At 37.8% G+C, this 14,955-nt stretch overlaps 1 protein-coding gene across 2 annotated transcripts; it reads left to right on the forward strand.

The window, feature by feature from the left end:
• Positions 1–362: 362 nt before the first annotated feature.
• Positions 363–12,831, forward strand: LOC121697777 (tetraspanin-8-like). 2 transcript variants are annotated; one of them, XM_042079468.1, is made up of 10 exons: positions 363–528; positions 4,204–4,296; positions 4,885–4,950; positions 9,078–9,194; positions 9,916–9,990; positions 10,120–10,212; positions 10,381–10,479; positions 10,893–10,949; positions 11,920–12,003; positions 12,120–12,831. In XM_042079468.1, exons 1-10 carry the CDS (start codon positions 511–513, stop codon positions 12,261–12,263), a joined length of 846 nt encoding a protein of 281 aa, XP_041935402.1. In that variant the 5' UTR covers positions 363–510; the 3' UTR covers positions 12,264–12,831. The 2 variants fall into 2 exon arrangements, with proteins under 2 accessions (XP_041935402.1, XP_041935403.1); XM_042079469.1 differs by lacking the exon at positions 4,204–4,296.
• The last annotated feature ends 2,124 nt before the right edge of the window (positions 12,832–14,955 follow it).

The raw sequence follows: 14,955 nt of genomic DNA on the forward strand, positions 1-14,955 counted from the left end.
GTTTATTTCGTGTGGTTTCAGTTGTCCTACAGTGATTAATGTCTACGACAATCTAGGAAATGTATCTCTTTACACATAGTAACTGTTTGGTGCTGCTGTCAGTTGAGCATTGTATAGTTTAAATGTAGCCTATTGAATAATTTGAAATGATACTTTGAATTCAAGCAGATCAATCTTTAATAATTGCTTTTATAGCCTACTTGAATATGGAGATCATGTGCTCCATGGCTACCTCTGAACAGTCAGAGTGATAGCCAATGAGGCCTACATCACTTTCAGTGCAGTTGAAAATATATGTATATTTAAGGGTAATGCAAAGATTTTGTATTTAATTAGGTGTGCCCGACCGATTTGAGGGCCGCTTGGGCCAAATATGCCAGGGCCGATTTTTGGTCCCAGTCCGCCCCTGCTGGTGGTCTACGAGCTTGCAATGTTTCCGGCTCTGCAGGAAGTTCCTATAACCATCTCGGACTGTCTGCTCACAGTCACTTGAGTTGACTTGTGGAGTTAATGGTTGCCTACGAATTTGTAAGTTATAAAGCTTTTGGCAGCTAAGATGGCTAGGACTACTGTAGTAGCTAACGTTGCAAGAGGTTTGTGTGTGCCGCTGTTTATAATTTTGGATTGAATTGTAGTAGGACTCAACTGATCTGAGTTAATGATACTAGGGACTCACGACTCAACAGTTAATTTAAAGACACGGATGAAAGATCTGAGTGAATCACGAGTTACCACAGGTTAGAGTTACCACAGGTTACTCTATACAACCAAAGGTGGCACTGTGGTAACTCTATATAAAACATATTGATCTCAATGGTGCATTTTGCCCATGTCCAGGGTGGAAAATAAAAAAGAAAGATTTGCATAAGACAAGTCAAATTTGTGTCTTTAAAAAGAGGGGATCATGGAGAATAAAGAAACAAATATAAAAACAAATCTTTGTATATTCCCACAAGGTGTTAGGGTGCTCTGAAAATGAGAACCAAAATGATTTTTCAGACTTGTGAGGTCTGCTGTTCAGACCCTGAAAGAATTTATTTTCTGTTCATTGCTTTTTGTGAGATGGTATCTACTTATCTCAATAAGGAAAATAAATCAAGAGCCCATGTTGAGTACAAATATGTCTTCTGAAGGCGTAAACAGAGCCCAGCCAAAAACTCCAAAAACATTTTGATCAACTTTGATGGACAGCTATGACCATACAGGATCATCCAGACCAAACGTGACGATGCTACATACTATTCCTAATTATGTATCAGCATGCAAAATTTGAGCCTCCTATGATTTAGTTCTTGCGCTATGGGCTTGTGAACTTTGACCAAAAAAAAGAGGCCGAACAAAATCGACACCCCCCTCCCCCGTAAAAATTGGCTGTATCTTGGAAAGTATTGATCTTACATAAAAGTAATTTCACATTGTGTCTCCTGGGTAAAAATTTTTTGAGACCTAAGTGCGTGGGCCCTGGTTGAATTGACGTGGAATGACCCAATACTGTATTACAAAACTGCAAACAGAAAGTGTAAGTCTTTTTTATCTCTTCTTAGACACCTGTGCTAGCAACCTTAGCTTATAAATAAAATAATGATAAAATAATTATTAATACAAATTATAAAAACAAACAAAAAAACATAAAAACAGGTATATGTGTGTGTTTCACACCAAATAAAAATATTAACTTATTTAAACCTGGCAAACTTTAGGCGCCAGGGTTAAAAAAAAAAAAAAAAAAACAGCATTGGATTATTACATCAAATTTTCAAAAGGTCATGGCTTGAAAGTGGTCAGAGATAAGGTCCTTGTGAAAATCTTTAAGTATGAACAAAAGTTTATGAAGGGGGTATATTTACCCATCTAATTTGCATATTATGTCACTGGATGGCAACCACAGTAAATACTGGTTGTTGAACGTATTTGAGCAGTTTTAAGCCCTACTTTATTTTTGTTATTTCACCCACATAACAAATTAAATTAATAGGAAAACAGTAAAATGTAAACCAACAATAGTACTATAACCACAAACCCTATGCTACTATACAATAAAGTAGCCTGGTCAAATCAGTTTCTATCGCGGGTGACTTTGTAGTTCTTCAGAACCCTATCTTTTACCCCTGCTGTCTGTACCAGGGATGGATTACTGCACGGGCCTAACGGGCCCAAGGGGTCAGGGGGCCCTGAAGCCCAAGTCTTTCCATGAAATCATTGCCTCAATATCAACAAATCAGGATGTAGGCTATGAATCTGATTGAATTAAAGTATTGGCCATCCCCAAAATGCACCAGAATACAGGAAATCACATCAAACAAATTAAAAATGTTATGGGGGAGGACCCCCAAACCCCCTCTCCTATATATGCGACAATTAGTGTGGGGCCCGAAAGTTCATAATCCGTCCATGCTAAAAACAAATCAGTAATGCACGTCTACATCGTGTTTCTCGCGTGTAATACAAATACTTCCTCTACTGTGAGCATTGAGAATAGCCCGACGACTGAAATGTCTGCTCTTGCTCCCAAAATTAAATGGAAAAACTCCTTTCTGTAGACTTTGTTTAAGTAATTTCTTTCAGAGTGCGAACTACTCCTCTCTCTCTCTTAAACTCTTGGTTTAAACGAACCTAGCTAAACTCTAGATCATCTGAGCGCAACAATACTCCCCTGCATCCAGTCACTAAATGTACACATATATTAATTTATTGTATGGTTCTTCATGAACGGAATTACACAAAACTTGACATGCATTCAGAGGGTGTCATAATGATCCTACATTTCAAATTCTGTGCAGTTTTGAACCTGTCAGCCAAAGATACCTTTATTTAGACAATGCCTCATTTTTGCTTTTTCATTTGATTTTCATCAAATGAGTGGAGATGGGATGGGTTGACATGGCCCCTGGAGGCAAACATACAAAGAAAAATTGGTCATCCTAGGCCCTATGGTTCTCGAGATTTTTACAGAAAACTGTGTCCGCCCTAGCCGAAAAAAAGTATACGAAAACAAATAAATCCAGATGAGTTTTAGGGTAAGCCCTGAATGTTTTGTGACGCCCTTGATGTCCCCCCCCCCCCCCCCCCTCCAATATTGAACACACAGTAACGCCCCTGACTACTAGCATATGAATGCATTATTAGGTTTAGTCAGAGTCTTATTGACGGTTAGTGTAGACTAGACTGCTTACATTTTGTGGCAAGGCACCTTGTGCTTTCACTTTAGACCAGGTTTTTCTTGGTCACTGTTATCATTTTTAGACACATTAAAATAGCAATTTTTGGATCATGTGCCTGACCACACCTATTTTTTTTCCATTGACATGCCTGTGGCCGCAATGTTCAATTAACAACTTGATCGTTTGGCGAAAAATAGTGTGTTGTGTATGAGCACCAGTCTCAGAATCCACAAAGTTGTGCCTTGAGTGGTCCCAGACAACATTATGTTCCTCTGAAAGGACCATCGGATTTCATCATACACAAATTGAAGGCCCATGAAATGGCACTAAACACCCCAATCCATCCCAATCAGACTGTAAATGCCAGTGTTTTGGAGCTTTATATCAATGTACATCATTTGTGTTGTGTTTACTGTGTGTTTTGGTACTGTGTTAAGCCAGTATAAGATAATACAATTGAAATGTTAAAATGAACACACATTTTGGTAGTTAAATATAGTGTGGTGTTTATTTTATTTAGAGTCTAATTGGGATGGAGAGTGTTTTGTGCCATTTCATTGGCCTTCAATTCGAGTACATTCCATCATTTTTCAGTGAAATCTCTGAGCCTTGTGAGTGTGTGTCCAGCTGCTGGTTTGGGCGGAGGCAGGATGAATGGACAATTCTCTGTATTGTAGCCCTTTTTCGCCAAGACAGCTGCCTTTGTTCCCTGTGGTAGCTTACTCATTGTAAATGCCTTCCCACATGTGAAAATTCACTTTTCTTTCTCCCTAACACATGCACACACGCATACGCTTCCACACTCATAGGGACACACACAAACAGATGTTCCTGGAAGTCCTTCTGAAAGGAAACTCAAAGAAAATGCACAGTGTTTTTGCAGGAAGTTAGCTCTTTATTAGACAAGACAACGAGGCAAGTAGAGCTGAGTGTCATTGAAAGCTGAAGATCCTCTTTTTGTTCTGAGCCTCTCATCACCGTTGGACTACGATCAAAGCTTTCTTTTTTCATTTAAACATTGTTTTTATTTTCTGCTCGGTAGTACTGTTACATTGTTAAGAGCTTAACCTGGGGTATGGCACCTCCGAACACCTGCCTCAAGCGGGCATTCAGTACTCTTGATGTTGTACTCACGGTAAGTCAGGAGTGAATATGTGATGATGTTGGTTGGTGTTTGTATAAATGCATTTTTCATATAATGTGCTGAGAGATGTCCTAAAGTTGCAGGTTATTCACAAAGTTGACCAAATTATTATTTTAGCCTTAAATGAAGATATTTCGATGCCATTTAAATGCACGTGTTTACAACTTCAGCAAAGCACAGCTGCATAGTGTTGACAGAGGCCACATTTAACTGCCGCTGACAATAGTTCCTTGTTCAGTTCATGTCAAGCTATTTGAACTGAAAGGACCTGACTATTCCCTCCATCTCCTTTTACACATATTTTTTTGCTATTGGATTGCATTTTTTGGCAATTTTGGCATTGGATATTACATGTTTTTGTCTTCTGTAGTGCCAAGAGAATAATGTTTGTGTACATCCTTGGGAAAATTTGGCATGTTGTGCTGTGCAGCTCTCCCAGTAGCACAGTACATGTTTAAATTCTTCTTCCGTCCTCGAATGAAGAGGGAATGTCGTTGAACTTTTGTCCTTGTTCCATATCGGAGGCTGGTGAATTTCGCATGCACTTACATACCTGAATACTGTTTTAATACCGCACAGATCCTTGGGGCCTTCATCCTAGCCTTTGCACTGTTTCAACATGGAGTTCTCCATAATGAGCAGAAGGTAATGAGATCAAATGACCGATGTTGCAGAAACTTACAAAAGAGGTTTTCTAATATATATATGGGTCAATGACATGACGCTCATTTTTTTGTGTACATATGGGTTACATACATTTAAAATAGTTAAAATTTGAAAATAATTTCACAAATTATTTTCAAATATCATTTTCATCAAACCCTAATCTTAAAGTTTTGGATTTATTTAATTTTGAAAGAGTATTAACTGAATTTGGGTAAAATTGTCAACACGGTGTAACCACAAAAACATGAACCAAATAATTACACTTGCTGAAAAAAATGTGAAATTCTCTCCAAACTCCCTTCTAAAATAATCTGGCATGATCTTGCACAAGAACTTTTCTATATTTAATACAAGTAATGAAACCCCATTGTTCTGAATGTTTGAATTAATATGGGGAATCGTGTCTGTCACATCAACCACTTAAAATGTCAAGTGGTGTAACCACCATTTAAGGAGCAATTTTGTATGTATTATGTCAGAGAATCATGTGACAGGAAATTATGTCATAGAGAAGGACCCTTCAAGACCCCAACTGCTATGAGTCAAGGTTAGCAACTCTCTTAAAGTAACATAATAATGTTTTTAGGCCATGGCCAGGCAAGGTTAGGTTACATGTCAAATGGTATGACCTTTTAAAAATGTTGATAAATCAAAATAATCATACAATATTCAATTTAATGTAAAAACTGTGTTTGAATATTCACATAAAGGTGAAGTGTGTACATAGTTGTCCATAATAATGCCTGCAAATTTTGCTTTTAAATAGAAATGTCAAATGGTGTAACCGGTTACACCATTTGACTCTTTTCTGTTTGAGACCAGTTTGATCAGATTCAGGGCCAAGAGTATGTAATTTTAGGTGCTAATTATATTATTTTTATAATTTAAATAGTGACTAACTGTTTAGCATGAACAATAGCTTTAAAAGGGTTTAATTAGATTGCAATTTAAGCGATTTTTGAAATGTCAAAGCTTTTCATTTTAAATTTAAACTTCCATAATTCTTTTTTAATATTTTATTATGATGTATGTAAACAGTATGTTCAAATTATAAATAAATAATATAAATACATTTATTATATATAAAATGTGCCTCTTGTCCCCCAATGGATGCCACTTACAAGCAAGAAATACTTGTCTCTCCACAGAGTGCATGTGAACGCAGATCCTGCTGTTGGTTGGTTATTAAGAAATTATCATACCCACTCTTTCACTCACTCTTATTCTCTCTCACACACACTTTGGGCCCTAATTTAGCAATATAAAATGCATGGTCACTAGCAAATAGCGTAAATACATTTAGGGGTTTGTCCAGTCCACATTCGGGGTGGTTTTGTTATCAAACGTCAGGTGCCCTGCGCAAAAAGGTGGCTCTTATGTTTCTTAATCAGTCATGGGTGTGTTTTGGGCTTAACATCCTTTAAACCAATGAGGAGGACATCTGTCATTCCCTTTAACAGCATGCAGGGCAACTTCAAACAGCGCATCAGTATTTTGATAGTCAGCGGTGTATTTGAAGGAATCTGCTTGTACGCAAGACCGTATGGAACAGGTATTCCACTAAGAAATTCTTTACTAAAACCGAGTAGAGTATAGGCTACACACATCTGCACTTGTCTATTAATTGAAAATATAGGCAAAGTGAAACTAACTTCACTGTGGTGTCATAGTCAACGACAAAACAGTTATACACAGTTAATTACTTTCAATATTGACTGACAATGGGTTACCAGCAAAACATAGCCTGAAAAAAGCAAAACTTCCCCCTATAATGTTCGAATGACTGAATAAATAACCTAAGGACATTTATTCTGCAGAGGAATTGCTGCTTACTGTACATCTCGTGACAGTGACGTGTTTCATATGCGCCTTTCGCTATAGACCAGGCTTTTCTTGGGCAGTGGCGTAATGCTTTTTAGACGGAATAAGATAGCGATTTTTAGATCATGTGCCAGACCACACCTTATATCGGTAATTGCCACACCTCTGGGCGCATTATTTAATAAAAGTGAAGTGTAAGATAGGAAAAAACTTTGCGTCAGAATCAGGGCTTGAAAACGAAATTATTTTTCAAACGTTCCGTTCCGAACGGTTCAGGTAGGCCTATGTTTAACGTTTTCGTTCTTGCATGCGTTCCGCCACCAACATATCGGTCCTGAACCGGTTCGGAACGCAAAATATTGTTCGTTCTTAAAGTTCCGGCAGTGTTTGGCGGGCCTATCAAGTCTATTTTTGTGGACTTTAGAATAGACGTACTCATTATTTCCCCTTGATTTAGCCTATACCGTAGCTATGCCCAAAAATAATAAATCACAGGCGGCATCCAAAAACATTCAGATGGGCTATCCATCCCATAGCCTACAGATTTACTGTAGGCCTAACCTATGCCTTTAAATCATTTCTTATCAAAAATATTTCTGGATACGTGCTAAACTCCTTACCTGGTTGCAGCCTAAATTTTATCCATATGGAGATCTTCAAAGGCTTGCGCTATAATTCCAACACTGTTTATAAACGAACCTGTCTGTTGCTGACAAGGCCTATCTCAAATTTCCTGTTAATCCCGTTTGCATAGAATAGGCTATAATTGCGCAAACATTTCAAATCCCGACTTTAAAACGACAAGGCGTGGACAGGCAAAATAGGCTATTACGCATAGGCTACAAGCAATTTCCAAATCAGTTTCAGTAGCCTACGCTACGAGCTGGCCTAAGATCCGAAGTGGCAGACGGATAGGTTACATTACAACGGCAAGACAAAATATACACATTTGGACCAAATGTCCATTTATTCGGGTTTTTTTTTTTCAAACTGCAGAAATCAAATTATTAGGCTGTTCGCCTACAATCAAACGAGTAGAACACTTAGGATATGCTTTTGTGAAATTTTATAAAATATATAGAGAACGAAAAAAAAAACATTATTAACCGGTTTTGTGGATTTCAGAATAACGTTTCTGTTCCGGAACAGTTGAAGACCATTTTGTTTTCGTTTCCGTTTCCGCTCCTTGTAAAATTCCGTAAAATTCTGTTCGTTTTCGGTTTTCGTTTTCGTTCCTTGAACCGGTTCGGAGCCCTGGTCAGAATAATAATACGCTTTGCGCCAGGTTTTGCATCGCGAAAATAGGGCCCTTTATCTCACTCTCTTTGAAAATAATGGGTTCAAATAGAACACAAGTTTCTTCATTGATGTTATGAAATGATATTTGATATGGAATATGATGAATGCCATAAATACATATCAAAATATCCCATTCAGTTTACCTTGATGCCTATTTTCTGTGTCAATTTCTTGTCCTATTGCTATAAACGTTTTATGGTCAATTGGTGTAACCAGTATTTTGTCTAAAATACTAATAATGTACAAAAAAAATAATATGGATAATGATTTAATACTCTACTTTACTGTAATAATGGTTGTTTAAACCATTTTTACTCAAATGGTCAAAGAATAGACAGAAAACAAGATGTTTACAGCATATGGTCTTGCTCAGTACAATGAAAAACCCATATAATTTAAATTTAGAAATAAATATAATAAAACATATTCTCATAGGATATTACAAAATAAACTAATAATTTCATGAGAGCAATTGCATGAACTCTAGGAGGTGTGAAATATTAGATATTTGTCATTTTTGTGGTTACACCATTTGACAATTTAACAGGCTGTTAGTTCTATCTTTTGTTAAAAAAAATAGCATACACGTCATATTAAATAATATGAATACAACAGAAATACAAAGTATACACTTCAGCAAACCTCAGGCATGTTTTGTTTTAAAGTTTTAAAGATATTTTTAATTTTCTCATCTTACCAACCCTTATCTGTCACTGACCCATATATTTAATTATATACCTTATGGATACTTGTTTAATTTGAAGCTGATATGGATTGGAAATAAAAGTTATGTTTAGTTACATTGATCTTGTCATTCATACACAGCCATCCATCACATGTGCTATGTTCCTAATGGCCAGACAATTCCAGAACCTACAAATTGATAGCTAAGTAATGACAAGACTGACTCTTGGGATAAAATTACAGTAAACACACCTACAATAGGATTCATGTGTATATCAAAATGGCTGGTTTCCTGTTTGTAGGTGGAAGAATTTCATGTTGTGGTGATCTCTGTCTACGCCATTGGGGCTGCCATTGCAGCAGGGGCCACACTTGGATTGTACGGCGTTCGGAAAGAAAAACAATGGGCACTGATTGTGGTAAGCTTGTTGACATATGTTTGCTCACTGGGTGGGTTGGGGAGGAGGGTATACTACGCTAAGCTAGATTAGTGTGTTCACATTTGACTAACAGGCAAATGGTCCAGGCATATTTTTTTTTCTTCGACTTTTAAATTTTATCGTTTGTGTTGCAATTTTTTGTTGTTTTCTTCAAAGGTGCAGTCAGCCAATGCGCAGGAAGTCGTTTTTGTTTATATTCAAATTTATTAGCAGACACTTTTGTCCATGACTACATATATTATATTTTATCCAATGGCCAAACAAAACACACCACAGTGGTAGCTCACCCCTCTCTTTTCTATTCCCAGAGAAACACACAGTTTCGTTTCTGTTTGGGGGACAGGCTGCCCCCACATTGTTTGTTTCCAGTTTTCAGATACCGGGGTTTTTGACACTGTAGCTCACGGAATGAGCAGCCAGTGGTTTGTGAGGAGATGGTTGCAGAATGTGACAAAAAAGGAAATTGCATACAATCACTGACTGCACCTTTAAACTTCAAACAGACTCGCAATCAACATGGCAATTGCCACAAGCCTCAGCTTGCCAAATTTGAACGTAATTCTGGCCTTAGGCTCAACATACCACTAATCTTGTTTCGTGTAGCTATATACAGTCTAGGGGTATACCCCACAGCCCATTTCCATTTACTAATATGTGACCCACTGCTTGGTGTAACGATAACTGTGTTTGCCTCTAACAGTCGTCAGTTGGTATGACAATCATCAGCCTATTTCTTCTTCTGATCTCCATAGCAACAGCAATTGAGGCAAACAAGGTGAGAGACATGAATGATTTCTTTACCTAGTTGCTGAGAAATCTTTTGCCAGTGATTTTGAAAGTGTGATAACTTCTCTAGAGGCACAAAAACATTTGGATTTTAATTGGAGGTTTGTTGCCTGTACAGGTGGAGCAGTACATTGAAGAATCCTATAAGCTGGACCATCTCCATGAGGTCAGTGAAGACAGGCAGCAGGATGTAGAGGAATGGCAAACAATGGTGAGGGCAAACATCACGCTTATGTTATTGTATACAATACAACAAACTTTTGCAACACTTAGAAATGCTTTACAGCTATAAGTCAAAACACAAATAAAGGGTGAAGGTGCATTCATGCATTTGAAGCATAAGTGTGTTTGTTTCATATCTATTCTCCCTCTACCAAAGCTCCAGTGTTGTGGCCTTCAAAACGGGTTCCAGGACTGGCATGGGCATCACCCGGAATCCTGTCTCTGTCCAGAGAAGCCAGACCGCTCCATCAAATGTGTGAGTGAACTCTCAGCGATCTCCTAGCCTGACCACGCCCACCTCGATCACCTTTCAGAGGGATACTAGTCTGGAACACCATAATTCACATTTTGTCCTGACTGTCGATGCTGTTTATTGTCAGTTTGTAAAGTTTAGGCAAAGTATGGAAGTAACGGTAGGAATCTCTGATCAATATGATTGGTTAGGCTGGACCAATGATTTCAAAGTTAATGCTATGTCTACGCCCGTCACCATGCTAGTATTAAAAAGGATTCCCATTGTAAGTGTCCAGACTCTATTTACTTTGTGAATGTATTTGGTAACCAGGCTAGCGATTTCCATGTCTGTGCTGAAACATTACATTTCTGCCATGGTCTTTCAGCCACTGTGATACCAGCTGCTGGTCTTCATAATCTGTGGTGTGCTTTTAGGTCACTGCTTTGTTCATAAATGGCACCACAACTGTGGAGGAGCTGGTGTACGAGCAGGTACAGTCTATGTCCCCCCTGACAGTTAGAAATTACTCAGTCTGGCACATTTGTAGTGTATTATAACTGTACATGCTTATGCATCCTAAATAACATGTGCATTGTTTGTATACTGTATATATTGTCTATAATGTATTTTATTTATATACTTTGTGTTATATATTGTTGATATATTGTCTATAAAGCTAAAGTGACACCATGGGCTGGAGACAAATTACTTGTGGGTATCCACGTGGCCAAATAAATCTGATTCTGATTAGAGAGTAATTGATGTCATGTATTAGCCTAGAAATCTAGACGCACCCTAGCGGCGGCAAATTAATTTGCTCAGCCTGTACGTCTAGTACCAAACCATAGGGATTTCTATTGGCTGACGCCATGGACGTCATCCAATCACAGCGCTCTATTTTGTTAGAGAGTCTTAAGGCGGGCTTAACAGGATAACGACAGTCCTGTGACAGTGAACAACAAGGAAGGTGGATATGGCGAACGAAGAGCAGTTGTTTGAATCAACGTTGGTGTCAACACAATGCACTTAAGTCATTCCTTTCGAAGAAGGATGTATTTGCCGTTTTGCCGACCGGATACGGATATGGTCGTAGCGCTGACCTATTGCATGCCTAGGTAGTTTGAAAGACAATTCTCTGCCCGCCCCTTGGATTAAGCGAGGTGAATGGTTCGATTCCAGACTATACATTTCAATGATATAGGATGGCCCGCCAGGCTAGTCATGTATGGCACCGAGAGTAAATTAGTCATTTAGTGAAATCTAGAAATATATAGTACTGTGGAGTCTACCAGATAAGTAAATCCCCTCATTTAAATGCATAGAAATGTCCAGAAACCCATGTCTGTTACTCTGTAATAAGCATACTAAGGCCTAAGTATCCCTTGTAGTAAATTATGAATGCAATTTTAAACAAAAACGGGAAAATGCCATTGATCTAATCTAAATTGTTTTTCTCCCTAGACCTGTTTGCCACTAATGGTTGGGTTCATGAGAAGGGCATTCAACATTTTCTTAACATTGTTGTTTGGTTTATCCATTCTTGTGGTGAGTATTTAGAACATAGAGTAATATGTACAGCATGTCTGCAATTTATATTATTAATGTACATGTTCATGTAAACAATTTGTGTCGTTGACATTTACTTATTTTTCATTTATCAGGTTATTGCTACGGTTATGACCTTGGCTTTGCTCTATCAAATGAGAAAGAAGACTGTCAACACAGCTGTAGTGTTCAAACTTACTCCCAGTGGCTCCACCTATGCACAGTTTTCCAACTCAGACCAACATTACTTGCTGAGTTGAATATTTTTGCTGATTTTACTTTGAAGTAATGTCATGAACGCATACAGCGCCCCCCACATTTATTGTCACCCCTGGTAAAGATGAGTAAAAAAAGATATTCAAAAAATATTCTGGTGTTTTATCACAATGAAAACAATGAGGTATAATCAAAACTTTAAAGGGAAACAAATTTATTCTGCAAAGACAAACATTCTCATAAAGAAATTAAAAGAAAAGAAGATTTTTTATACCTCTTTTTACTCAATTTTACCAGTGTCAATAAATGTGGAGGGCACGTATACTGTATGCTGAAAGAACAAACTGTTGGAAAAACTGGGAAAACTGTTAGCTAATGCAAGCATCACTGTGACAAAATTCTAAACAAGCATTTTGTTTTAAGTCCTCACCCAGCTGGTTGTGGCATTTTAAGCTATCTTCAAAAAGAATGTCAGTGTCAAGTCTTTCCTCACTAAATGTCTTTGACCCATTAAAATAATAATAATAAAAAAAACATATTCCCCCATGTACTGCAAGTTGCTTTAAGAGAATGAATAAATGTTTTAGTTTCTGATTAAAGCCCTGTGGTGGATGTTTGAATACTGTGATTTATCATTAGAACTAAGGAAGCTAAAGTCGTTTCATTACTAGGCTATATTACAACTATAAAACTATAAAACTGTCTCTACATTTTAATTATGTAGGCTAATATTTGATAGGCATAAATTAACCTAATGATATAGCCTACATCCTTTGTTTAGAAGTCTATTTTTCTCTAGTTTGTGGTAATTTGATGGGTCTACTGTAAAATTCACTATGATAGTTCATAGTAAAACTGTCACCTTATAAATATTTTACAGCTATAAGTAAGTATATTCACTCTTTTTATCCTGTGAGGGAAATTTGGTCTTTGCATTTATCCCAATCCGTGAATTAGTGAAACACACTCAGCACACAGTGAACACACACTAATCCCGGCGCAGTGAGCTGACTGCAACAACAGCGGCGCTCGGGGAGCAGTGAGGGGTTAGGTGCCTTACTCAAGGGCACTTCAGCCATGCCTACTGGTCGGGGTTCAAACCGGCAACCCACCGGTTACAAGTCCGAAGCGCTAACCAGTAGGCCACGGTTGCCCCAGTAAAAAAAAGCTTAACCATTAAGTATTTATATTAACAGTTCTATGACCAATTATGATGTGTTCATGATAAGTATAGAGTAGCCTACTGAAGCCATGATGTGGCGTTGTCAATGGACGACACTGCGTTCTAATATCAAAAGTTTGTTTTTCTGTCATGTTGTTAAACTTTAGTAGATAGCCTACTAGTAACATGTGAGTAAGTAGGCCTAAACATAGCACAACTAGTGTAGCCTACCATTTGATGATCACACATAGGCTTTAAGGGATATCCCAGAAATGTGATTTGCTTTTGAAGTTGAAAATGTATAGTTCAACTGTAAACTTCATGGTCTGACTCTAAACTGAATTGCGGTCAACCATCATGTTTACTTATTAACTGTAAACTTTAAAGTCTACATCAGAGGTGGCGACCAAGAAATTCATAGTAATGCGAGAGTTCATAGTCAAGTTATAATATGTTCATGGTCTAACTGTAAAGGCAATGATAGAACTATAAACAATTTAAGTTAAACTGTAAATTTCGCTGTTTTACTGTGAAATTTTACAGTTATTTTTTTCCTGGGCAATACCAGAATCCAAACACAAATGGTCAGCAAAAGCTGTGGCTGTACACCTTGAATACCTGTGAAAACCGTAATGTGTCTCGGCTGACCACTTGTGATCGAATCACACAAGACACATTCTAAAAACAAATATAAACATGCCTTTTGTCAACTTCAGAGAATTACTCCTTTTGATCCTCTGGCTTTCCATTCAGTGTTCTTGATGGAAGAAACTGTGGTGTTCCTACACAGTCTTGGCTCTGTACATGTGAAACACACACTGATATCAAGAAAAATTACTCTTTTGAGGTCAGTGGAAACATAGTGGCTTAGACCAAGTCATGAGCAATCGCTGTCAATCGCTAAATTGATTGGAAGTTTATTTCGAACATCAAAATACAATTCACAAAAAAATGAATCGCAGAATGCATCCTCAACAGTAGTTCGTCAGTTAAAGTAAACCTCTGGTCTAAGATCAACCTACAATAAAAGTAGAACCTAATGATATTTTGAGTCTAGTCAGTGTCTTAAAGTAGCGATTTACTCTGATGTAGTAAGCTTGCCCACAAGACTATGCTATATGCAATTTCCTTGCAAATACATATTCTGGTTTTGCTCAAAACTACTCTGATGAACGTAATTTTGGTCCCCCATAAAAGTTTAATTATCATCTAAAAATAGACCCTAGGTTGTTCATTGACCAGAGGTTTCCTTTAAGTGTACCAGTGAATATGGCTGCTAACATTGAATCATGAATGCGTTTGATTCATATCTATTCTCCCTCTACCAAAGCTCCAGTAGCCTAGAAATCTAGATGCACCCTAGCGGCAGCAAATTACAAATTACTGGCATGGGCATCACCCGGAATCCTGTCTCTGTCCAGAGGAGTCAGACCGCTCCATCAAATGTGTGAGTGATTTCCATGCTGTGCTGAAATTTCTGGCATGGTCTTTCAGCAACTGTGATACCAGCTGCTGGTCTTCATAATCTGTAGTGTGCTTTTAGGTCACTGCTGTGTTCATAAATGGCACCACAA

The sequence above is a fragment of the Alosa sapidissima genome, chromosome 22 (assembly GCF_018492685.1).
Source record: "Alosa sapidissima isolate fAloSap1 chromosome 22, fAloSap1.pri, whole genome shotgun sequence".
Lineage (NCBI taxonomy): Eukaryota > Metazoa > Chordata > Actinopteri > Clupeiformes > Clupeidae > Alosa > Alosa sapidissima.

What these genes read in the sequence shown, in the direction of transcription:
- LOC121697777 (XM_042079468.1), top strand. An exon ending in AGGAGCTGGTGTACGAGCAG is followed by an intron (nt 10,950 to 11,919) that starts GTACAGTCTATG and finishes TTTTCTCCCTAG; the next exon opens with ACCTGTTTGCCACTAATGGT. An exon ending in TTGGTTTATCCATTCTTGTG is followed by an intron (nt 12,004 to 12,119) that starts GTGAGTATTTAG and finishes TTCATTTATCAG; the next exon opens with GTTATTGCTACGGTTATGAC.